Source organism: Aulonocara stuartgranti, assembly GCF_965226115.1.
Source record: "Aulonocara stuartgranti genome assembly, chromosome: 9".
In the NCBI taxonomy this organism is placed as follows: domain Eukaryota; kingdom Metazoa; phylum Chordata; class Actinopteri; order Cichliformes; family Cichlidae; genus Aulonocara; species Aulonocara stuartgranti.
In genome coordinates this window covers 35,583,603-35,609,948 of record NC_138960.1, presented here as the reverse complement: position 1 = coordinate 35,609,948, position 26,346 = coordinate 35,583,603, and the positions used below count along the sequence as shown (strand labels likewise).

General features: G+C 43.3%; 1 protein-coding gene across 12 annotated transcripts in view; it reads left to right on the top strand.

Moving 5' to 3' along the window:
- Positions 1 to 993: 993 nt before the first annotated feature.
- Positions 994 to 26,346, top strand: part of LOC309714360 (NACHT, LRR and PYD domains-containing protein 12-like) — a 29,791-nt gene continuing 4,438 nt past the window's right edge. For 3 of the 12 annotated variants that reach the window (XM_082546744.1, XM_082546738.1, XM_082546748.1), the window contains exons 1-11: positions 994 to 1,054; positions 2,095 to 2,263; positions 2,547 to 2,651; positions 4,182 to 4,286; positions 5,553 to 5,782; positions 5,887 to 7,798; positions 15,664 to 15,840; positions 17,940 to 18,116; positions 20,702 to 20,878; positions 23,306 to 23,482; positions 25,588 to 25,764. In XM_082546744.1, coding sequence (XP_082402870.1) covers positions 2,121 to 2,263; positions 2,547 to 2,651; positions 4,182 to 4,286; positions 5,553 to 5,782; positions 5,887 to 7,798; positions 15,664 to 15,840; positions 17,940 to 18,116; positions 20,702 to 20,878; positions 23,306 to 23,482; positions 25,588 to 25,764 — 3,380 coding nt within the window. In that variant the 5' untranslated portion in view covers positions 994 to 1,054; positions 2,095 to 2,120. Of the gene's footprint in view, positions 1,179 to 2,094; positions 2,264 to 2,546; positions 2,652 to 4,181; positions 4,287 to 5,552; positions 5,783 to 5,886; positions 7,799 to 15,663; positions 15,841 to 17,939; positions 18,117 to 20,701; positions 20,879 to 23,305; positions 23,483 to 25,587; positions 25,765 to 26,346 lie in introns of all 12 variants that reach the window. The other 9 variants (XM_082546745.1, XM_082546747.1, XM_082546743.1 and 6 more) reach the window with 9 other exon arrangements.

Below are 26,346 nucleotides of genomic sequence, written 5' to 3'. Positions count from 1 at the left end.
CCGGCTCTTTGTAGAGAACCGGCTCTTTCAGCTCCGAACCGGCTCTTCAGGTTGTTTTGTTGCTTTAATTGATTTATTATTAACAATAATATAAAATTATGCACAAAAGGAATTACTAAAGTAAAAAAAAAAGTGGTTTTATTTATATATGTTTATATGTAAATATATGTGGTGGCCCCTAGAGACAAAACACGTACAAACTCCAAAACACATTTCTAGCGTTAACTGAACTTCAAAACAGAGCTACCTAGATCATTTAAATTACACAATTGAAAGCATGTGTGTGTTGTTTGTGTATTAGTGTGTGAATGTGTGTGTGAATGGGTGGATGACTGGATGTGTAAAGCGCCTTGGGGTCTTTAGGGACTAGTAAAGCGCTATACAAATACAGGCCATTTACCATATTTATACACAAGCACTCATATATATTCAAATAATTCAAAAAAATGTTCATTTAAGGGCCACAGAATATTTCTTTTTCTTTTTTGGGGGGGGGGGGGGGGGGGGGCAGTGAAATACATTCTTTAAAGGGTTGCTTATTTCAATTACAAATCTAAAAGGGGAGGAATGTAATGGAGTGAATTGATGCCACCCAGTGGTAAGATACAGAAGTGCCTGTTACAGAGCTAGTTCTTGGTTGACCAACACATAACAAAAAAGGGTAGCTTGTGCACCGCTAACAAAGCAACAAGTTAGTGTGTGATGTCCTGCTGTTCAATAAAGCACCTATCCACGTCCTCCTGATCTTTTCAAAGAGCCTAATCCAGAATATCACAATAAGAAAACAATTTCTTTTCAGTAAAGTGGTTTAAAAAGTGTTTGCAGAGAGTCGGGGAAGCCTCTCAGAACATCAGGGCGAGATTTATCCACTGAGTGAATGGGTTAAATGCATAATTTACCTACAGGGGATTAATAAAGTATACACAAAAAACAAGATAAAAACTTTAAGTCTTAAGTTAAAAACTACAAGTCCCAGCATCCTTTGTGTTTAGGGCGGAGAAGTGAAAGTGTTGATCCTCAGAGCAGCAGGAGGAGGAAGGTGGAGCTGCGGCAGGTGAGTGTTAACGTGAATGTTTCTTCTTATGACATAAAATAATTCCACGCTGTTCATGTCTGTGGGTGAAACGTGAGGCCGGTGGGCTCCTCTCAGCACTTTCCGTCCACTCCGTTGATTTCCTGTAAGTAGAGAGGAAGTGAAGCGAAGTGCGCAGTTTAGCTGAGCCTCCGTTTAGTGTGAGAGAGCAGGAGGAGAGTGAGAGCTGTGCTGAGGCAGCTGAGTGTAAACACCGCTCTGACATTACTGTGTCTCTGTGGCGGGAACAACAGGCTCCGTCAGTGGAGGCAAAAATAATCAGACTTTGGTTTTTCAAAGGAAACTACTTTATGTCGGAAGAGGCCGCGCGCTCATTGGATAACGACTTTTCAATCTCAAGTTATTAGCCAATGAGCGCGCAGATTCACAGTAAGACCTTAACACGTCATTCCTTTAAACTAAAACATCGACAGTAAAACTGTAACGTGTCCTGTGATCTATAAACACTCTGTGATGAATAATCTGAAGTCATTTTGAGCCTGACAGTAGTTTCCTGTCACAGAGCAGAAGCTGCAGGCAGTTTTTGGCACCTTTATATTTAATTTATTCCAAAATAAATCAATAAAGGTAGAAAAGAACTCAGTGACATTAAAATCTATTTTAAAGACAGATGTGACCAAGTGCAACAAATATAAGATGAGATGTTTACAGATATTTGAAGTATTGATCATATGTAGAACACAGAGCAGGTCCAATAACAGAGTCATCCTGCTCACAAACAGCACTTTGGTTTCATGAGCTCACTTCCTGCAGTGATCCTCAGCTTCTCTCCAAAGGAGCCGTAACATGTGGGCTCCTCACCATGATGATGATCCAAACACACTGAGTTCCTTCATCATCATGTACTTATTAAATAATGTGATGGTTTTGGTGTTTTTAAAGACTTTGAGCCTCTAAACTAACTGGTTTGGACTTTAGGGCCAAAGCTCCAACATTAGAAAGCCGTCAGTGTGATGCTTCCAGTACAACAGCACCTCTGAGTGTGTGTGTTTACCTCTCAGACTAACTCCACCCTGACATCAAGAAGATGGAGGAAGAGGACGGAGCAGCATCTGCAGCATCCAGCTGTGTGTCTGTGAGGAGTGACTGGTCCAAAGAAAGAGTTCCTCCAAACTTCAGTCATGGACCTGCAGCAACAAAGTTCTTCAGTCATGGAGCTCAGCTGACCATGTAAGAGAGCTGCTAAAGCCATAGAAGTTATGATGTAGACTGGAATAATCTGACATGTTGTTCACAGCAGAAATGTGTCTGATCAGATCAATAATCCGTGTTTGTGCTGATTTGTGGCGGCTGCAGCCATGTTGGTACCAACAGAACAATCAGCTGTTTGTGATGATGTCACATTTCTGTAAAGGAGCTCACAGTCTGATAGAAATCTGTGAGTGATGGACGATCAGCTGTTTATATGGTGTTCATGTCAGAATCTATCAGTAACTGATGTTTGTGTTTGCAGGGGTCAGAGGTCACAGTCTCCAGCATCCAGCTGTGTGTCTGTGAGGAGTGACTGGTCCAAAGAAAGAGATCCTCCAAACTTCAGTCATGAACCTACACCAACAATGTAAGGAAGCTATTATTCTGACTGTGTTTAGATCCTGTAATCCAGGAGAATCGAGTCTGCTGGCTTCATGATCCTGTCAGCATGTGTGGCAGAGAAGGACCCAAATTCAAGGCTCAGGAAACACGATGGAAAACTCAAACACAGCTTTATTACTGAAGTCCTGAAAATTAATCAAACATGAGCCAGACTGAAAGTATCATGAGGAGGAACACAACAAAGAACCGATAGAGACTGATTAGCACACACGGGATGATGAGGGAACAGAGCTGAAACTAATGAGACAGGGGAAGCAAAACTGAACACAGTGCACACAGGATGAGAGAATGTCAAAATAAAACAGGAAATGACTGACACTGACTAAAGCTGTGTCCCAAAACATCGGCTGCATCCTCCGGAGGCCGCGTTTGAAGGCCGACTACGTCACAGCCAGGCGGCGAAGGCTGTCCCAATCCGTCGACTCCTTCAAATGCGTCCTTCACTGAAGGATGGGTCGGGTGTGTCCTTCGTGGCCCACCATATCCCAGAATTCATAGCGCGGCCCAGCCAATTCCAGTTTCCAACAGTGGCGGCAGCTACTTAATTTTTAATATTACTCTTATTAATCTTAGTGGGTCACAAAATCAAGTTTTCAGATATTTTCAGGCAGGAACAGGAATCCAACCCATCAGCTAAGCAAACAGGGAGCGAACGACACAGAATCACCACAGGGACGTAAATAAAACTCTCTAACCAGAAGACGACATGATGCAGACATGATGATCCAACAACAGGCATACAAAACCCAAACATGCCCAAACTCAGAACCATCAGCACCTGATTTGACCTCGAGGAAGAGGTCAGAGTAACGTGGTAATTAGACCCTACAGGTCTGTATGTTGGCAGTAAGGAACAGAGTCTTAAACAGCTCTATAGTGTTATTATCAGTTTGACCTCCAGATCAACCTGTGACCTCTTGGTCTCTTCTTCCCTCTCCGTGTTCACTCGTCTCTCTGTGTTTAACCAGCAGTTATTATTAACCTCTGTCTCTCTTCCACAGCATGTCTTTATCCTGCCGCCCTCCTCTCACATGGCCCCGCCCCTCCCTGAGCCTGGTTCTGTCGGAGGTTTCTTCCTGTTAAAAGGGAGTTTTTCTTTCCCGCTGTCGCCAAAGTGCTGCTCATAGGGGGTCATGTGATTGTTGGGTTTTTCTCTGTATGTGTTATTGTAGCATCTCCCTATGAAGCGCCTTGAGGCGACTGCTGTTGTGATTTAATGCTGTATAAATAAAACTGAATTGAACTGAAACTGAAGGAGAGGTCAGAGGTCAAATGTGACATGACATTTTAACATGTACATGTTGCTTTCTGTACTAACGTGCAGACAGAAGGACACAAAGTCATATCCTCCTTGTTTTCCTGTGAACGTCTCTGCAGCTGTTTGTAATCTAATCTCAGATTACTGACACAAACCCTCACATTATCCAGTTTGTGTGTTTAGAGTTACTTCAAAGATTTTAACCAGAGAATTTATCAGTAATTGATGTGTTTGCAGAGGTCAGAGGTCACAGTCTCCAGCATCCAGCTGTGTGTCTGTGAGGAGTGACTGGTCCAAAGAAAGAGATCCTCCAAACTTCAGTCAAGGAGCTCAGCTGACCATGTAAGAGAGCTGCTGACTGTAATTCTACCAGTGACATCATAGTTTATTCCTGTTATTTATTTATTTATTTTTTTGCCTGTCCCATTTGGCTCTGTTGCATCAGAATTGTTGTCTAAAGGCAAAGAAAGATGCCCAACGGATTTACTTTACCAAACTGACCATCCCAGCCTTGCTGTAATGGTCCATTTGATTCACCTTTTATTGTTTATTTTATTTTCACTTGCTGAATATGGGACAGACTTGACTGGAGGAAAGAAAGAGAAAGAGCTGAGAAGAGGGACGGGGAGAAGGGCAAAAGACAAAAACCAACAGAATGGGCAGAAAAAGAAAAAGCATCTATGGATCACCTGCTGAGAAAGAAAAAAGAAAACAAGCAGAAGAAAACGAGAGTAATAGAATAAACAACATCATAGTTTATTCCTAATGGTGGTCTGTGTACGATAATGCTAGTTTTTAATAAATTGTGTGTTTGTGACATTTGTCAAACACTCGGTGAAGACTCAAACACAGACTCGCATGCAAAAAGCAAATCTTTATTTATGCCTGTTTCACAGTCTAGAGTTTAAAAGTAGAGTTTGTCCCAGTCCAGCCCTGGCTGCACACGTCTTCTTTACAAACATCTGCACATAGAAAATCTGGATCATGGCAGTGAATGAACACGTTTCTGTCATTTGCTTCATTGGCTGCTTTTTCTGCCTGTGTTCATGTGATTCATGTCTAACACATGAACAGGTTTGTAATCAAACATCACATCATCAGGAGGCATCAAGAAACAAAGTTACTGCTGGAGGCTGAACTCAATTTGGTGGCAATGTTCAGAAATCTCACTCAGATCATTTCAAAGCTTTTACTTCTTCTTCACTTCTGTAAAATAAGAGAAAGAAAATCAGAACCCAGAAGTTCACTTCCTGCTGACTGAACTCTTTCAAAATAAAGCTGAAAGCTCTGAATGTGACACCGCTGCTCGTCCACAGTTTTTAGAGGAGTTCAAAGGTCAGTTGAAAGTGATGGATCCCAAACTTCCAGTACATCCAGTGAAGGACATAATCAGCTCTGTGATGAAGGCTTTTGCTGTGGAGTTTGTAGGCTGATCACTCTGTGTTTAATAAGACAGGAACAGCAAAGGAAGCTTGAACTGAACTCAAACACAAGTTTCTCCACTTTGACTTTTCTCTGTGACCATCAGAGCTTCTGCACAGTGTCATCAAATCTGCATGTTTGTCACTGACAGTCGATGATTTTAGTGATAAAGAAATGTGTTCACAGAGAGAGGAAGAGGAGCAGTGTCTGTGAGGAGGAGCAGCTGTCCAGCTGTGCTTTGTGTCAGGACGTCCTGAAGGATCCAGTCTCTACCAGCTGTGGACACTGGTTCTGCAGACAGTGCATCTCCTCATACTGGGACCAGTCTGCTTCATCAGGAGACTGGTCCTGTCCCCAGTGTGGAGAAAGATCCAGAGCTGGACTGCAGACAGCCAGTCAGAGCAGCTGTGTACAAAGTAAGACTGAACATCTGTCTGCTGATGGACTCATTTCTGAAAACTGGACTTCTTGTTGTTGTTCAGACATTGAAGAGTTTTCTTTCTGTTTTTCTTTCTGTCAGCAGATGTTGGTCTGCAGGAGGTTTTAGATGAACATAAGATCAGTCTGAGGAGGAGATGTGAACGTGTGACTGAAGGAAGTGATGAAACAGGAAGTAGAACTCTCCTCAACACCATCTACACTGAGCTCTACATCACAGAGGGACAGAGTGAAGAGGTTCATACCCAACATGAGGTGAGGCAGCTGGAGACAGCTTCCAAGATGGACGCCCTCCATGACGCTCCAATCAGGTGCCAGGACATCTTTAAAGCCTTACCTGACCAACAGAGACCCATCAGAGTGGTTCTGACCAACGGCGTGGCTGGTGTTGGAAAAACCTTCTCAGTGCAGAAGTTCACTCTGGACTGGGCAGAGGGCTTGGAGAACCAACATGTCAGTGTGGTGGTTCTGCTTTCATTCAGGGAGCTGAACCTGATCAGAGATGAGCAGTACAGTCTTCTGGAGCTGCTCCATGTTTTCCATCCAACATTACAGAAGGTCTCAGCAGAGAAGCTGGCTGTCTCTCAGCTTTTGTTCATCTTTGACGGCCTGGATGAAAGCAGACTTTCATTGGATTTCACCAACAGGAAGCTGCTGTCTGATGTCACACAGAAGTCATCAGTCAGCCAGCTGCTGACAAACCTCATCCAGGGGAATCTGCTTCCCTCGGCTCTCGTCTGGATAACTTCCCGACCTGCAGCAGCCAATCAGATCCCTCCTACATGTGTTGACAGGCTAACAGAAGTACGAGGCTTCACTGACGCCCAGAAGGAGGAGTACTTCAGGAGGAGATTCAGTGATGAAGAGCTGTCCAGCAGAATCATCTCCCACATGAAGACATCCAGGAGCCTCCACATCATGTGTAGAATCCCAGTCTTCTGCTGGATCACTGCTACAGTTCTGGAGCACATGTTGACTACAGAGCAGAGAGGAGAGCTGCCCAAGACCCTGACTGACATGTACTCACACTTCCTGCTGGTTCAGACAAAGAGGAAGAAGAACAAGTACCACGATGGACATGAGACGAGTCCACAGGAGCTGACGGAGGCTAACAGGGAAGTTCTTCTGAAGCTGGGGAGGCTGGCGTTTGAACATCTGGAGAAAGGAAACATCATGTTCTACCAAGAAGACCTGGAGCAGTGTGGTCTGGATGTGACAGAGGCCTCGGTGTACTCAGGAGTTTGTACAGAGATCTTCAAAAGAGAGTGTGTGATCTTCCAGAAACCAGTCTACTGCTTTGTTCATCTGAGCATTCAGGAGTTTCTGGCTGCAGTCTACATGTTCCACTGTCTCACCAACAGGAAGACAAAGGTGCTGAGGGATTTTTTGAGCATAGACTGGTATGAGGAGGAGTATGTTTATGATGCAGGCAATTCTTGGAATGAGCTGAATAACTCAGAGTTCGGTGGTGTTTTTGATTTTGATGGGTTTGGTCGTAGAAATTTCAAATCTCTGGATTATTTCCTGAGCAGAGCCATGGAGAAATCCCTCCAGAGTAAAAATGGCCACCTGGACCTGTTTGTTCGCTTCCTTTATGGCCTCTGTCTGGAGTCCAACCAGAGACTCTTAGGAGGTCTGCTGGGTCAGACAGAGAACAGTCCAGGAACCATTCAGAGAGTCATCAAGAACCTGAAGGAGATAAACAGTGAAGATTATGATGAGGATGATGATAAAATCTCTCCTGACAGAAGCATCAACATCTTCCACTGTCTGATGGAGATGAACGACCTCTCAGTACATCAGGAGATCCAAGAGTTCCTGAAGTCAGAGAACAGATCAGAGAAGGAACTCTCTGAGATCCACTGCTCAGCTCTGGCCTTCATGCTGCAGATGTCAGAGGAGGTTCTGGATGAGTTGGACCTGCAGAAGTACAACACATCAGAGGACGGACGACGTCGACTGATTCCAGCTGTGAGGAACTGCAGAAAGGCTGGGTGAGTCCAGATGTGCTCATTAACATGAGTGTAGGTTAGTAGTTTAGTTCTTCAGATACACACAGCACTAAACGACTCTCATTAGTTTGTTTCTCAAATGAAATTATATTTTCTGTTGATCACTTAGTGATAGGTTTGTAGCTTGAACCTATTCGCTGGAACGTTGAAGACAATATAATTACACAGCAAGCAAGACACAAGTAGGCAAAGTTCTTCATGTTTCTCGTGCACGGGAGAGAACCGGACAAACGCCGTTCCTTCGCTTGACCCCAGTTGCTCTCGTCCGCTCCCCCGTAACACTGCTCTTTTATTGAGGTTACATGAATATGCATAGGTTCATTAACATATGACATCTTACATAGGTATACATGTGAACAAAGAATACTGTGTGTGTGTGTGTGTGTGTGGCACTGCTGACCAAAGGGTCATATAACATAAAAGCACAAAAGGTACATCCTTGGTCATAAAGAGGGTAGTCTCACCCTAGATGCTTCACCCTAGATAACACGGTGAGGAAGTCCAGCAGTTCATCTAAACAAAAGGCACTTAGCCTAAAACAGATATAGCCACGTTAATCCTACAATAAAACGACCTCTCTCGTGCTCCCAGAGTGCTCTCTAATACACACAAGTTTGCAGACTATCACTACACAATTGATTATACACCTCTAAGCATATATGGTTAAATATTTCTAAGCATAAATGACAATCAACAATACAAAACCTAACACTTAGCATGATCCTGCATTGGTCATCGTACGCTGTGTTGTAGACTCACATCTACATGTAGTACCTGTGTTGTGTCATTAGGGGGCGGTGTTTTAAATCTGCTGCTGCTGTTGGTCATTCAGACGTTCCTGTTAGACAGAAATAAGAGTCTATGAAGAGCTTCTTTGTAGTGAAGTCTGATGCCTGGACTTGTATGAAAACCATAGCAGGGTTTGAAATAGGGCTGGGCAAAACGATAATCGATGAATTTTTCAATCCGAAGCTTAAGCTGCTCCTGGATGCCGTCGTTTGAGGTGCTGGTGCATAGCCGTCGTGCTTTTCTGATAGGCCATTTCCACCTTACAAAGCCGGGAAACGCCTGCATCACTTCCTTTTCTGTTCAAATATCCCCGTACTGTCGAACTGCGTGTTCGGGTGGAGTGATTTAAGTTGGCTACGGCTGCCTCACTCATGTTGCCGCTACTCGCTGCCGCCGTGTCTGTTTTGAAAGTGATGACGCATCGACGCACATTTTTTTTTAGGTCAACGTACTTCACATGTCGACGTAATCGATGACGTCGACGCGTCGTCCCAGCCCTAGTTTGAACATCCTCAGAGCAGCAGTCAGATCATTTTAGATGATCAGACAAAGATTTTGCAAACACTTGAATGTGTTTTATGCTCGTTTCAGTTCTTCTGATGTTAGCGAGGATATTTTGGAACTGAAACTGAGAGACACTCAGCACTTTATCATTTAACTCAGCGATGTCCAAAAGGCCTTTCATGCAGTTAATGTGAACAAGAGCCAGGGTCCTGATAACATTAGTGCAGCATGTGTCCTCTCTTTGGGAAGAAGCAGTTGTGGTTCCTGTCCCTAAATCTAGTCGTCCAAAACTTCTAAACAACTTCAGGCCTGTTGCCCTCACCTCAGAAAGTCTCTGAAAAACTCATCAGAAATGTGGTTATGAAAGAGACTGAACATCAGCTGGATCCAATGCAGTTTGCATACAGGCCCAACAGAGGAGTGGAGGACGCACTTTGACTAAATCTGATTCTTACACATGTAGAGAGTGAAGTGACTTCTGCAAGACTTCAGTTCATCAATTTTTCTGCAGCTTTTAATACAACACAGCCCCATATTTTAACTAAAAGACTTTTAGAACAGTTTGAAATCAGGGAGAACCTGCTGGGCTGGATTTGAGATTTTCTAACTGACAGGTCACAAACAGAATAAATGGGGTTCTGTCTGACCCAGTGTTCTCCTCCACAGGTTCTCCTCAAGGCTGCGTCTTATCACCCTTATTATTCACTCTCTATACAAACATGTGTCAGAGCAGATATGAAAACAGGGCCATCATTAAATATGCAGATGTTATTGTCAGCTTACTGAAAGAGGGTGAAACCAGCCACGGTCCAGTCACTGAGGATTTGTTCAGTGGTGGGAGGAGCAACGTTCCCTCTAATGTTTCATGTGTCTGAGCGAACGCACAAACTCCCTCCTTGGACCACTGTGAGCGACAGCAGACGTGTGCACTGTGGTCACGCCAGCATCACATCCATCCAAGTTACATGTTTATTAAAGTAATCAAATTACAGCATTTATGTTAGACTACTTTTAAGTAACTGCTTTATCCCACTTACAATGAAAATTAAAAACAATCTTGTCCATGACCTGTAGTATGTTAACACTATTGGAAGGAAAAATAACCTGAACTCCAATTTTGAAAACACAACTTTCTTTTTTCTTTTTATAAAGCTCTGACTTGTATTCTGAGTCTGTGGTCTGGGAGAGAGTCTGTAACTCTGTCTGCAAGTACAGTAAATAAAGACCAATGTTGGGCAATTAATTATATAGTTCTTCAAAAAAGTTACTGAGTTATGCAAACAACAAAGTTTTTTGCAGCTGTTTATCTAAAAATGCAGCCAAGGCGTTTTTTTTGGGTTTTTTAGATGTTTATTTAGTCATTTTTGGGGTAATAAACAAACAAACAACATGTTAACATTCTCTGTCATGAGACCATTTAAGACAGGAAAGGAAACAAAAACAGACCAAGATTAATATGATCGCATGTCGTATAGAGATTTATAGCTTCATATTAGTAATGTTCCAAAGTTCTTGTTCATTCAGGATCTGGCCACACAGTTCCTGGTAGAAGATCTCCATCTTTAGTTGCAAGCTTGCTGTCATTCGTTCCATTGTATGAACTCTTTTCAGTCTCTGTTTCAAGATGTTGTTTAAACAAACATTTCAAACTATTTACAGAACAATCAGCTGTTCTGCATCAAATCTGATGCCACACAAATTATTTGTGCAGCTCCAAAAAATAATTTCTGTCCACTATGAGATGAAGGAGAACAGCAGCCTGATACCTGCAGGCCTGACAGCAGCAGATGTATCACTGCTGTCTGTGAAGGTTCTCAGTCATCCAGGTCATCGTAGTCAAAGGAGCTTGCAAAGAAAAGCGTCTGGACTTCTTGTTGCTTGAAGACGTTTCACCTCTCATCCGAGAAGCTTCTTCAGTTCTAAGGTCAAATGGTGGAGAGTCCCAGATATAAACCTAGTGGGAGTATCCCCCCACAGAGGGACAAAAGGACCCCTGATGATCCTTTAATCACCTGAGCCAAGGTGGGAAACTGGGTGTGGGTCCCAATCAGCCAGAGTTTCGGGTGAGCTCATTGTGAAACCTGGCCCCACCTTATCATGCGAATTCCTGAGGTCAGATGGCCCAGGATGTGAGTGGGCGTTAAGGCGTCTGGGAAGGATCTCAAAACTGGATTATAGATGGCAGAGAGTTGGTGTCGTAAACCACCGCCTCTGTTCAAAGATGGTCGCTCACAGTGGACATAGATGGCTTCTTTCACTCCTCTTCCAAACCATCTGTCCTCTCTGTCCAAAATGTGAACATTGGCATCCTCAAAGAGTGACCTTTGACCTTTAGATGCAGATGGACTGCTGAGTCTTGTCCTGTGGAGGTGGCTCTTCTATGTTGTGCCATGCGCTTGTGAAGTGGCTGTTTGGTCTCTCCAATGTAGAGGTCTGAGCATTCCTCGCTGCACTGTACAGCATACACCACATTGTTAAGTCTGTGTTTTGGCGTTTTGTCTTTCGGGTGAACCAGTTTCTGTCTGAGTGTGTTGCTGGGTCTGAAATACACCGGGATGTCATGCTTGGAGAAAACTCTCCTGAGTTTCTCTGATACACCGGCTACATAGGGGATGACAATGTTGTTGCGTCTGTCCTTCTTATCCTCCCTCGCTGGTGTCTGGTCTTCTTTTCTGTGCCTCTTTGCTGACTTTAAGAACGCCCATTTAGGATAGCCGCACGTTTTGAGTGCTTTCTTTACATGTGTGTGTTCCTTCTTTTTCCCTTCAGGCTTAGAGGGAACATGTTCTGCCCGGTGGTGTAGGGTCCTGATTACTCCAAGTTTGTGTTCCAGAGGGTGATGGGAGTCAAAGAGGAGGTACTGGTCCGTGTGTGTGGGCTTCCGGTAAACTTCGATGTTGAGGTTGCCGTTCTCTTCAATGTCCACAGCGCAGTCCAGGAAAGGCAAACAGTCGTCCTTTGTGTCTTCCCTGGTGAACTTGATGTTTTTATCCACAGCGTTAATGTGCGCAGTGAAGGATTCCACTTCTTGTGTCTTGATTTTGACCCAGGTGTCGTCTACATATCTGTACCAGTGGCTGGGTACTCTTCCTTTGAAAGAGCCAAGAGCCTTCCTTTCCACTTCCTCCATGTAAAGGTTGGCTACAATAGGTGACACGGGGGAGCCCATGGCACAGCCATGTTTTTGTCTGTAAAAGCCTTCGTTGTACTTGAAATATGTAGTGGTGAGGCAGAGGTCTAACAGTGTGCAGGTCTGATCGGGTGTGAAGTTGGTCCTGTCCTCCAAGGAGCTGTCTTCTTGTAGTCGTTTTCTGACAGTTTCCACGGCCTCCGTGGTGGGTATGCAAGTGAAGAGAGAGACTACATCAAAGGACACCATGGTTTCATCTGGATCCAGGGTAAGTTTCTGGACCTTGTCGGTGAAGTCGGTGGAGTTCTTGATGTGGTGTGGGGTGTTCCCCACGAGAGGCGCAAGGATGGTAGCAAGGTGTTTAGCAATGTTATAAGTGGCTGAGTTTATGCTACTGACTATGGGTCTGAGTGGGACAGCTTCCTTGTGGATTTTAGGAAGTCTGTAAATGCAGGGTATGGCATCCCCTGGGTAAAGGCGGTGATATGTAAGGCGGTCAATGATTTTGTCCTTTTCAAAGTCTTGAAGGCAAGCTATAACTTTCTTTTTGTAGCTGCTTGTGGGGTCTCGCTTTAGGGCTTTGTAGGTATTTTTGTCACTGAGGAGAGTAGTGATCTTTGTGTGGTAATCTGTAGTGTTTAGGACCACGGTGCATCTTCCCTTATCAGCTGGTAAAACAGTGATGTTGTGGTCTTTGCTCAGGGAAGCGACGGCCTTCTTTTCCTGTATCCTGGGCTATCTGATCTCAGGAATTCGCATGATAAGGTGGGGCCAGGTTTCACAATGAACACACCCGAAACTCTGGCTGATTGGGACCCACACCCAGTTTACACCTTGGCTCAGGCGATTAGAGGATCATCAGGGGGTCCTTTTGTCCCTCTGTGGGGGGAAACTCCCACTAGGTTTATATCTGGGACTCTCCACCATTTGACCTTAGAACTGAAGAAGCTTCTCGGATGAGAGGTGAAACGTCTTCAAGTAACTTAAAGAAGTCCAGACGCTTTTCTTTGCAAGCTCCTTTGAGGTACAGAGGATGGCTTTATCAGCTAGAGCAGGGCGATATGACCAAAAATATTTATCACGATATACATTTGAAAATTTGCGATAACGATATAACTGACGACATAATTGACACGAGACAAAATACTTTACAACTCCACAACTTTATTAGTGCAAAAACCATCAATGTATTTTCACTTAAACAAGCAGCTGTTTTTTAATGTGCATTAAAGTTATATAAAAATGTAACAGTGCAAATGCAAATTCCTCGCTGACAGTTTAACCAAAAGGCGTTTCCAGTGGAAACTGGCCGACACATCCTCAGCATTACCATGTATAACATCCACAACACTTAAAAAGAGGTTATACACACACAATACGGTAATATTATGTTGAAGAACAGCACGTATCACTCCGCGAGGCTCCGCCTACGACAGCCGTAATGCTCCCACAATCCATCAAGCGGTGCGGCTTCGTAGCTCAGCAAAGTCGTACTGAAACATTTCGAGCGCCGTGCACATAAAATCGTTTCGAGGTCAGTAAACACAACCAGAGTTCATACATAAGGCGCACGGGGTTATAAGGGGCTCTGTCGACTTTCAGACAAATCAAAGGATGATTTTAAGTGCGCCGTATTTTCCAAACAACACGGTAATAACGACGGCCCGCTAGCATGCGCTACCAAAAATAGTGCTTTGTTGTGTGTCTGACGGACCAACATTATACCGGTGTTACCGTGAACAGTATGAGACGGCCCAGCCCTATTATCAATTCTTAAAAATGGCTCCCATCCTCTACGGGGTGAATTTCAGCTTCTTTCCTGAGAACAGAGGTTTGTATTTCAAGATGCAGGACAAAGCATTGTAGAAACAGCTTTGTCCTGCTGCTGTCACTGAACTCAATAAGAAGAAGAATGGTTTTTGATTTGAGCCGAAATGTTCAAGTATGTTATTGTGAGGCGTTTTCATTGTGTGTTTGAAGGGATGATATCATTTTTCTGTAAAGTAAATTTACCTGTGGGTATAAATAAAGTAACCTTAAACAACAACAAATATCCAGAGCAGTCACCATCTGAGCTTCTCCTCTTTGATCGGTGATGCTTTTCCTGACTCCACCATCGCTCTGTGTCTGTTTCCTCTTTAAGCAATTTATCAGCTAGTGAACACCTGTGGGCTGTTATTGTAGAGTGTGTGTGTGTGTGTGTGTGTGTGTGTGTGTGTGTGCGTGTGCGCGTGTGCGTGTGTGTGCGCGTGTGCGTCATTAAGTCTCCTTCAGCTCTGTGAGTTCATCATCTCTGTGGTTAATGAGGAAATAGTCAGATACACAAACATGGTGAGTGAGGATGAGGGTGCTGAGGAAGACTCTGGTTCAGTGTGGTTAAAGTGTGATGTACTGATGAGTGACAGTGCTGTGGTTCAGAGTGGGGGTCAGAGGTGAACCAGCTGTGCTCTCTTACTGCCAACAGTGGGACAAACTGAGTGAGAAGACACTGCTGACATCTGGACTGAACATGTGTCAGATATGTGAGCTAACGCTGAAGTCCCAGCAGCACATGGAGTCACTTTCATTCCTGCTGCTCCTAATGAGGAATGTCTGACTTCATGTCCTCATTAATCACAGAGCTGATTGTTTAGTTTTTACGCCGTTACCTCACAGTGTTTGTGTCCGTACGCTGCGACCTTCCACACCATTCCTTTGTTGACACAGAGCAGCTCCGTGGATCCCAAATCCAAGAGTGAAGAGCAGATTTGAAGTGTGTCACATCCATGCAGTCACAGCTGTTTCCACCATGTTTGCACTGATAGTAATCCTGTTCAATGACACGTTTCATATCAGTGAATATGTTCTTTAGGACGTCCACTGTCATGTTTAAGTGTCCTGCTGGAAATCAAACCATCCATGAAAACCCTTAAAAACCCTTTTAAAAACCATTAAAAAATGACACTAGAGTCTTCCTCTGCACCTTCATGCTCACTCTCCATGTTTATTATGGCAGTCGTACCTGACAGCAGGTAGCAAACAGAGATCATCTTTCCAGCTGGAACTCTTCACTGAGCTGAGCTCATTCAAAATGTCCTGGAGTCAAAACAGGAAACAGTCCAAATGTGTGTCTTCACTCTGACTCTGGATCAGATCTCAGTGACAGACTGTGGACATTATGGAAGCCTAAATGTGACACAATCTTCCTCCTTCATCTGCAGATTAAAGCCAAACAAAGATTCTCATTAAAAGTCTGCAGGTCTGAGAGAGACTCAGTCGTTGTGTCATGTCAAACACAGTAAGAGGAGCTGAAGCACAGATGTGAAGAGCAGATTCATCAGATTATGACCTCACTCTGTTTTGCCTTCATATACATTCAGTCTGTGTTTATAATGCAGATTTTCTGCTTTTATAATAACACATTTTATATTTTCTATCATCACAGACTGACTCGGTGTGGACTCTCAGAGTCTCACTGTGAAGTTGTGGCCTCAGCTCTGAAGTCCAACCCCTCCCATCTGACAGAGCTGGACATGAGTGAGAACTTCAACCTGCAGGATTCAGTGATGAAGCTTCTGTGTGCTGGACTGGAGAGTCCAAACTGTCGACTGGAGGCTCTGAGGTGAGTTCACTGACTACAGCTGTTGTTGTTTTTCTATATTTCAGGTCTTTGAGGTTTGAAACTTTCTTTAGTTCCTAAATGTTCAGGATGTGTCTGGAGACAAAGATGAAGAAGTTTGAGTGCTTTCAGAAATGTTGTCTTTCCAGAGTGAGCAACAGTTTTTCCTTTTGGCTCCAAACAGAAGTGACAGACTTGAGCAGGGTTCATTTAAAGGCTGACAGAAGTGCAGTGGTGACGGGGAGATGTTTGACAGGACAGTGTCTCAGCCTCCACAGGTTCATGTTGGGCTCCATCAGTCAGTGAAGATGAAGTCAGTGCTGATGAGGCTGTAGAGTGTGTGAGGGATGTGAATGAGGATGATGAAGATCTGATGATAGCAGATAAAAACAGGCTGCAGAGACTTTGAGCTTGTGTGGAAACAGAGAGAAAAGAAAGACATGAATGTCAAAGCTAATGAAGGTGAAGTTAGGATGATGTTCATGTATCAGAAGCTGATATGGCTGCTACAGAGACGACCCACACAGCTGCTGTGGTGAGGTGTGTGTTAAAGCAGAGGAACACACAGCAGCCTAACACAGGCCCAAACGTGACAGCAAAGCAGGATTCAGGCTCTGTGAGAGGATTTCAAACAGAAGCTGGAGAAGAGAAAGGACTCTGTTGGAATGACTCAGGAAGAAGGCAGCTGAGACCAAGTGTGTGCATGGAGCCCAGTCTAACATTCATTTATACACTAATGTACAGAAGTGAACGGGAAAATGAATCCATAGTTCCAAATGTAGAAATAGTTCTGTTCATTTACAGAGTTTAATACAGTTCACGAGGAAATGTTCAAAACAGCAGCTGAGAAGAAATCTGCTTCACAAAGTTGGATCCAATTCTGATAGTTTGTGATGCACTTGAACGCAGCATGAGCAGTTCACTGCCTAACCCCACAGAGACTGTCAGTCTGGACTTTTCTTTATTTCTATTGGCTGTCAGTGAGATTTCAGAGCAATCAGAGACTGTGGGGCTGTGTATGAAGTTTAATTCATGTGCAGTTGTTGAAGTTGTAGAAGGAGAAATGGCAGTTTGGGTATTTCCTGCTTTCATTGTCCTGCTTGTGCTGATGAAAATGTTTATTGACGTGTGGATTCATTCTTCAACGCTCGATTCTGCCTGAACAACGTGAAAACTTTGCTTATTTTTGTGTAACACAATTCAACGCACTGAAGCATCGACTTGTTCCATTATCCAACAAGGAAAACAGGAAACAGAGACAGCTGGCCTTCAAAGTAAAAGCTGCTCCTTTTGAAACGTGTTGGCGGTAAAATGTAAGAAGAGCTGAAGCACATGAATGATCTACGTGCCAAAATATTAAACACAGTTGATATATTTGTGAGTGTTGAGATTCAGGTGTAGACGTAATAATGTACATATAGCAGAGTTTCCTGTTCCAGATCAGCTGATCAGAGTCAGGCCAATCTGCTCTGAGCATGCTCAGTCTGAGTTATGGAGCCTCGATACTACGATTCACCATGGCAACGGGTAAATAAAGAGCAGAGGCTCCGTGTGAATCCAGAGGAGCAGGAACATGAATAATGACCGTAGATGTTTGTGTGCTGGAAGCAAATGAGTGTGTGATGTTCTTTCAGTGTTGCCCTTTGTAGACGCTCCCTGAGCACTGGTCTCACAGCCAGCTGCACATAGAGACCAGTGTTGTTAGTCCAGGTCAGAAGATGACTTGTTGGAATGAAAATGAGCTTGTAGTTTGTCTGCTTTAATAATGTGACTGGAAAAAGGTGTTGGACTTCAAATATGTCCGTTTCTGTCACACTTCACCTTTAAAAGTGAAGCCATGTGGTTCCTGGAAGGAAAAACACGACTTTTTCAAGGCTTTGTCCTGTTTTTATGAGAAATGTACGACTTTAATGTGAAACATTCAGAGTTTTTTCTCTTGTTGTGTTTGTTTGAAGCTGCTTCCTGTTGGCTTCAGCTGTTTGGAGTTTCCATTTTCTAAACTTCTACATTCTGAACCTTCTTCAGCTCTGAACAGATGATGAAACACTGAATGATTTCAAGCACTTTGTCTAATAAACTTACATCTTTCATTCTTTATACAGATTGGTGAGCTGTGGTTTGTCAGACATCAGCTGTGATTATCTGGCAGCAGCGCTGAAGTCCAACCCCTCCCATCTGAGAGAGCTGCACCTGAGCTACAACAACAACCTGCAGGATCCAGGAGTGAAGCATCTGTGTGGTTTCCTGGAGAGTCCAGGATGTAAACTTGAAACTCTGAGGTCAGTCAGCATGTTTTAGTTGTGCTGAGATGAATATGATGTGAAAGTTGTGCTGACACTAAACTGCAGACATCAGGCTGATATTATACTGATCCACACTGAGGATCTTCATGGTAAAGTCTGTTTTCTTCTTCTCTGGTTTAGTCCATTGACTGCAGCAGAACAATGTTCACATTTCAAACAGTGATATTCAACGTATGGCCCGCGGCCCACACGCGGCCTGCCCACCTTTCCTGATTCAGAGAGAGGGGACCCTGATTAACTGTGTAGCTTCTTCCTCACAGTTCTAAGGTTCAAAGGTCACGACACACAGCAATCTGTGAAACAGTTTGTAACAGGAATTATTGCACATTTACAAACTAACACTGCTGCACGGCATGCTGGGTAATGCTAGCTGCTCATGTAGTCGTATGCTTTGATGTGAGCTGGAGGCGGAGACATTCCCTGATGACATCACACTGAGTGTTGGTGAATATGAAGTTTCCTTGTGAATGATTTCCAGCTTTGACTGTAACAGTGTGAAGGCAGTGATCACAGCAAAAACTGCATGAAGTATTTGGACTGACAGAAACATGTGGACAGCTTTTGTTCTGAGGGTTTAGACAGAGTCTGCCTCTGTGTGTGCTCACTGTGTTTAATCCTTTAAGACCGGTCGGGGCGGGCACGCTCCGTTGTGCATAACTATTTTTAAATCTCTGTAGAACTGGAACCACATAAGCTAGCGCAATAATTTTAGTTGCATATGGAACCGGAGGTCTTGTACTTACATGTTATGCCATCAGCTTGTCCTCGGTCACGGTTTCCTTCCACTTATAGCTTTGCAAATATTGCATCAAAAGCACTTGCAGCAACAAAAGCATAATATGTCAGAAACAAGCTTTGCCGATCCGATCAGCTGTTTGCAACACTTCCTAGGTTGGAATAGACGTCAGCGCGAACTATCACGTGTCCGCCATTACCTGCCCGAAACCGGAAGTGATGTCATTTTCGTGGAAAATTTAGGCGTTTTTTTTAACCTTCAGGGCCTTATAAACCTACACTGGTGTTTTTAAAAGTCATGTTTGACTTTATGACTTTCTGTGTCGTTTCTGGGATGCTTAGAACTCATATTGCACTGCTGGAAATCGTTTATTTTGATGCACATTCTGTTTGTTTGCAAATTTGCAGTATAATATTTATTTTCGTTTTTCCTGCAGTATATAAAAATTGGTCTATCTCAAAAATGAAACTATGAAGACACTCAAAATAAATTTCCTGTGGTGGGAAACTATTTTGTGAAACTTTTTGTATTTACAGTTTTGAGGGATAAACCTCTTGAATTTCTCTAACTAGAAATATATGTAAAAACACAAAAACGTAGTTTATTGCACTTTTTTGTAATTCATGTAGTTTCTATGGACTTAATGTATACATATTATTAAAATTTAGGCTATAATGGTTGTATTGATGTATAGCAACTTGAAATACTCCCAAAAATGGCACTACAGCATGTAAAAATATAAAGATAAGCTCTGGCGGACTAAAAAACGACATTTTCCGCGAAAATGTCACTTCTGGTTTCGGGCAGGTAATGGCGGACACGTGATAGTTCGCGCTGACGTCTATTCCAACCTAGGAAGTGTTGCAAACAGCTGATCGGATCGGCAAAGCTTGTTTCTGACATATTATGCTTTTGTTGCTGCAAGTGCTTTTGATGCAATATTTGCAAAGCTATAAGTGGAAGGAAACTGTGACCGAGGACAAGCTGATGGCATAACATGTAAGTACAACTCCTCCGGTTCCATATGCAAAACAAATTATTGCGCTAGCTTATGTGGTTCCAGTTCTACAGAGATTTAAAAATAGTTACGCAAAATGGAGCGTGCCCGCCCCGACCGGTCTTAAAGAGTTAATAACAATCAGCTCATATTAGACAATAAGCTATATACCAGGAACTGATCACAGTCAGGTCAACCAGCTCTGAGCATGCTCAGTCTGAGTTATGGATATTACGGTTCAAAATGGCAACGGGTAAATAACGACCAGAAGCTCCGTGTGAATCCAGAGGAGCAGGAACATGAATAATGACCGTAGATGTTTGTGTGCTGGAAGCAAATGAGTGTGTGATGTTCTTTCAGTGTTGCCCTTTGTAGACGCTCCCTGAGCACTGGTCTCACAGCCAGCTGCACATAGAGACCAGTGTTGTTAGTCCAGGTCAGAAGATGACTTGTTGGAATGAAAATGAGCTTGTAGTTTGTCTGCTTTAATAATGTGACTGGAAAAAGGTGTTGGACTTCAAATATGTCCATTTCTGTCACACTTCACCTTTAAAAGTGAAGCCATGTGGTTCCTGGAAGGAAAAACACGACTTTTTCAAGTCTTTGTCCTGTTTTTATGAGAAATGTACGACTTTAATGTGAAACATTCAGAGTTTTTTCTCTTGTTGTGTTTGTTTGAAGCTGCTTCCTGTTGGCTTCAGCTGTTTGGAGTTTCCATTTTCTAAACTTCTACATTCTGAACCTTCTTCAGCTCTGAACAGATGATGAAACACTGAATGATTTCAAGCACTTTGTCTAATAAACTTACATCTTTCATTCTTTATACAGATTGGTGAGCTGTGGTTTGTCAGACATCAGCTGTGATTATCTGGCAGCAGCACTGAAGTCCAACCCCTCCCATCTGAGAGAGCTGCACCTGAGCTACAACAACAACCTGCAGGATCCAGGAGTGAAGCATCTGTGTGGTTTCCTGGAGAGTCCAGGATGTAAACTTGAAACTCTGAGGTCAGTCAGCATGTTTTAGTTGTGCTGAGATGAATATGATGTGAAAGTTGTGCTGACACTAAACTGCAGACATCAGGCTGATATTATACTGACCCACACTGAGGATCTTCATGGTAAAGTCTATTTTCTTCTTCTCTGGTTTAGTCCATTGACTGCAGCAGAACAATGTTCACATTTCAAAAGCTTACATGAATGAATGAGTGGACAGAAGTGGACAGAGATCATCTGAAGCCCTTCAAAGGCTTTAAATCAGCACATTTCTCTTTATTCTTTATCAACTCTGTTAGTTTCTCTGTTTTCTGTGGAATGAAGCTAACAGCAGGCTAATAAGATGCTGACCAATAGGTTTCTATTAAAGGTTGTAATTTGTATATGAAAAAGGTGTGGTCCACCTGCACAGGTGAGCAGTCCATCACAGGGCCAACAGAGAAAGACAGAGAAGCACTCTCTCACATCCACACCTACAGCCAATGTAGAAGCACCAATGAACCTAAGCAGCATTTCATTGGACTGTGGGAGAACATCCTGTCAGGGCTCTGTGTGCGGGCAGGCGGAGAGGAGGATCCAAACGCAGGACTCAGACACTAACTTGAAACTCAAAAACCTCAGCTTTATTGCTGGTACAAAAACAAAACATGAATTGAACACGGAATAAGGAGAACCGAAACACACAGGCATAATCTGATGGTACGACGCGACACAGAGCATGGGAAAACACAGGGCTTAAATACACAGGGTAGTAATGAGGGAATGGGCAACAGAAGGGAGACACAGCTGGAGGAGATCAGGGCTAACGAGACGGGGGAGCTAAGCTGCACACACTAACATAAGACAAAGACTTTCACAATAAAACAGGAAACAAGAATTACTAAACCAGATGCAGACATGACACTGAACAGAAACTGTAATACACATGAGAACCCAAAACCTAAGAACTGATCCCTCACCAAGAATAGAAACAGATGTATAATGATAATAATAAACAAAGCACCAGAACATCAGAAAACAATCCATAATGCAAAAATAAACCAAAACATAATAAACTCAAAATACTGGGTCCAACGGACCCAGAACCGTGACACATCCAACCTCCACAGAAAGGCCAACAAGCTTCAACCTACAACCTTCTTGCTTTAAGGCACTAGTGCGAACCACTTTTCCCCATTTCAGCCCAAATCCTGCATCTTCCTGTTTCTGACTCCAGGCCAGCTCCACTAACACTTTCTCATCAGACACTGCCACCTAGTGGAGGAAGTCTTAGTTCCATTTGAAGCTTCAGATTACAGTTAGTTTCTTTACAAAGAGGTGGAGGTGGTGGGGCCACAGCACCATCATCACTGAGTGCCATAGGACACTTAACCTTTGTTTCCATATGCTGGGAACTTCCTGTTGTTCCAAGGAGGACTGGAAAATGTTCCTCACAGCACACTTCAATCATTTCCCTCCCACAGCATCAGGACCAGGGCTTTTTCTCTCTTTGGTCCCACTAAGAGATTTCCACACAAACACCTCATCAGTGGGACTCTCAGAGCTACCAGCCCTTTGCTACAATCACAAAGCTCTTCATTGAAATCAATGATATCAAAGCTGGAATCAAATGAGTCCAAGTCTTCTGCTGATTCAGCATCACATTCATCTTTGCTCCTTGTTCTGCATCCCCACCATGGACTTCATTCCTTTCCAAGCCAGCCTTGAGTGTCCTTTATTCAGCTCGTCCTCTGCTTTACTTTTACACCTGATTTTAGCTGCTTTATCTCTCTTTCAACAGGTTTCTGTGCCTCAATCTTTTTCTTCTCTCCCTCATAACAAGACAGCTTCTTCTGCCTGAGAACATGTTGGAGTGATTTACTAATCCAGGGCTGCTTATTGGGGAAAATACTTCCTGTTTCCAAAGTAATCCCCATTTTCCCCAGAAAGAAATCTCAGTAGAAATCGATGATCTAAGTGAGAACATGAGCCTTTAAAAAGTCCCAGTGGGTGCAGTCAAAGCAGTCCCTCAGTCCCAGTATAGAGTCTTTGGTCCAGACTGGAACAGCTGTGTGCCCAGTTTGAGCTCTCTTCAGTGCTGTGACCTGACAGACCCAGAGGGGCCATCACATCACATTTAGAAGCTCCCCTGATGGAGCCACAACACATGTCCAATACTTAGTCTGTCTTGTTGGACCAACTGGAAGAAATGATTCAAGGACTTAGTCACAGAACAGAGATTCAAATCTCCAAAATCCAACTGGCTGCATCAGGACATATAGTCTGAAACTCTGCACAGTTTCCTGTTTGAAGCTGCTTCCTGTTGGCTTCAGCTGTTTGGAGTTTCCATTTTCTAAACTTCTACATTCTGAACCTTCTTCAGCTCTGAACAGATGATGAAACACTGAATGATTTCAAGCACTTTGTCTAATAAACTTACATCTTTCATTCTTTATACAGATTGGAGAGATGTGGTTTGTCAAAGATCAGCTGTGATTATCTGGCAGCAGCACTGAAGTCCAACCCCTCCCATCTGAGACAGCTGGACCTGAGCGTCAACAACAACCTGCAGGATCCAGGAGTGAAGCATCTGTGTGGTTTCCTGGAGAGTCCAGGATGTAAACTTGAAACTCTGAGGTCAGTCAGCATGTTTTAGTTGTGCTGAGATGAATATGATGTGAAAGTTGTGCTGACACTAAACTGCAGACATCAGGCTGATATTATACTGATCCACACTGAGGATCTTCATGGTAAAGTCTGTTTTCTTCTTCTCTGGTTTAGTCCATTGACTGCAGCAGAACAATGTTCACATTTCAAACAGTGATACTCAACGTATGGCCCGCGGCCCACACGCGGCCTGCCCACCTTTCCTGATTCAGAGAGAGGGGACCCTGATTAACTGTGTAGCTTCTTCCTCACAGTTCTAAGTATCAGACACAACAATGAATAATCCACAGCTGACTGTCTTTAGCAGGTCAAAGGTCACGGCACACAGCAGACAGTCAGAAATATTCTAACTCTGATCATTTATCAGTTGTGACACTGTGAGACTTGATCAGAGGTGTGATCATCACAGCAGAGGCCTTTGTGTCAAAGTCACTGAGGATCAAACAGAAACACATGAAGCAGATTTTCCTCTTCTGGCTTTTTATAGCAGATAACCTTCAAAATATTCTGCAGTCGATCAAAAACTGAAGCAAACCATGAATCAACATGTGAACATGAGCTGATGCTGCTGAAGTGAAGCAAAGTTACAGAGGTTTGATTACAGACACAGCTGAGAGTTTGTAATCTGTCATCATTTTAAAAAGTTTCCATGGAACAGCAGAAATGAGGCTTTACTGTCAGAGGCCGACAGCACTGAACACAACAGCAGACTGGTGGCTAATAAACAGTGAATGATGCAGAAACAGATGTTTGAAGCTGTTCTTGGAGTACACTGAGAGAGAGAGAGCTGTGCAGGCAGCAACAGCCAAAGTCAGAGAGAATTCATGAGCATGTTTATCAAACGTGAAGCAGAGTTTGGATCTTCTTTTGCTGCTGCTTCACTCAGTTTTGGTTGGAGACAGATGAAACCTGCAGCTTCAGGATCTGTGAGCTGTCCACTTTCAGCCCGACGGCGTGTCCGTGTACGTGCCGTCGAGTGAATGATCCACGCTCTGTGTTTCCATCTTTGTGTGTTTAGCTGCTCTCATTTACTGTTTTATCTGTTTGCTGCTTGTTGAAATAGTTTGTGAGCTTTAACCTGAGATTCTGGCAAAATACATTAATATTAAACATCGATTCAGGATTGAATGAATCAACATCGTTTTATTCAAATTAAAACCATTTAAATGGGAACATGAATTTTTTACAGCCGCCTCTAATGCTGGGTAATGTCAGCTGGTCCATGTGCAGCTGGCTGTGAGGCTCAGGGAGCGTCTACAAAGTGCAACACTGATAGAACATCATCCATAAATATTGAGTAAGAACTGGACTCTCATACAGCGAGACTCAAATGCCTTTAAACATCAGCTTATCCTGCTGATCCAAGTCCAACACTGAGTTTGTAAAAACATGTTTGTCAATCATTTTGTTGGTTTCTGAGGAAAAAGATTCAATAACTTGCTGCTAATACACAACATTTCATCATATTTCCTCATAACCCTCTTTTGTCTGACCATTTGATCCCATTTGAATTTGCAATAAAGGATCCACAGAGTTTGGTGACAATGATGACAGTAGATGTTTGTGTGAAAGTGCTGGAAGCAAATGAGTGTGTGATGTTCTTTCAGTGTTGCCCTTTGTAGACGCTCCCTGAGCACTGGTCTCACAGCCAGCTGCACATAGAGACCAGTGTTGTTAGTCCAGGTCAGAAGATGACTTGTTGGAATGAAAATGAGCTTGTAGTTTGTCTGCTTTAATAATGTGACTGGAAAAAGGTGTTGGACTTCAAATATGTCCATTTCTGTCACACTTCACCTTTAAAAGTGAAGCCATGTGGTTCCTGGAAGGAAAAACACGACTTTTTCAAGTCTTTGTCCTGTTTTTATGAGAAATGTACGACTTTAATGTGAAACATTCAGAGTTTTTTCTCTTGTTGTGTTTGTTTGAAGCTGCTTCCTGTTGGCTTCAGCTGTTTGGAGTTTCCATTTTCTAAACTTCTACATTCTGAACCTTCTTCAGCTCTGAACAGATGATGAAACACTGAATGATTTCAAGCACTTTGTCTAATAAACTTACATCTTTCATTCTTTATACAGATTGGTGAGCTGTGGTTTGTCAGAGATCAGCTGTGATTATCTGGCAGCAGCACTGAAGTCCAACCCCTCCCATCTGAGACAGCTGGACCTGAGCTACAACAACAACCTGCAGGATCCAGGAGTGAAGCATCTGTGTGGTTTCCTGGAGAGTCCAGGATGTAAACTTGAAACTCTGAGGTCAGTCAGCATGTTTTAGTTGTGCTGAGATGAATATGATGTGAAAGTTGTGCTGACACTAAACTGCAGACATCAGGCTGATAGAATAGAATAGAATAGCCTTTATTGTCATTGTACAGAGTACAACGAAATTGGAGTGCCACTCCCTTGGTGCAAGATTCAATAATAAATATAAATGTAAAATATAAAAAGTACAATAAAACAATCGCAAGTACTCAAACAGTAGTAAGTACGATATATACAGGATAGCAGCATTAATATGATGACAGTATGAATAGCAGCATAATATAATGACAGTGACGGTATGGTATAGGTTCAATTGTTTTTGTGCTTATTTACTACGGTGATAGCTCTGGGAAAGAAGCTATCCCTGAATCTGTTTGTCCTGGTTTTATGTGACCTGTACCGTCGGCCTGACGGTAATAGTTCAAACAGTTGGTTGCTGGGGTGAGAGTAGTCCTTGATGATATTGCCAGCTCTGCTGAGGTACCGAGAGTTTGCAGTGACCTCCAGGCTGGGCAGAGAGCAGCCAGTGATCTTCTGGGCTGTGTTGATGACCCTCTGCAGTACTTTCCTGTCCGC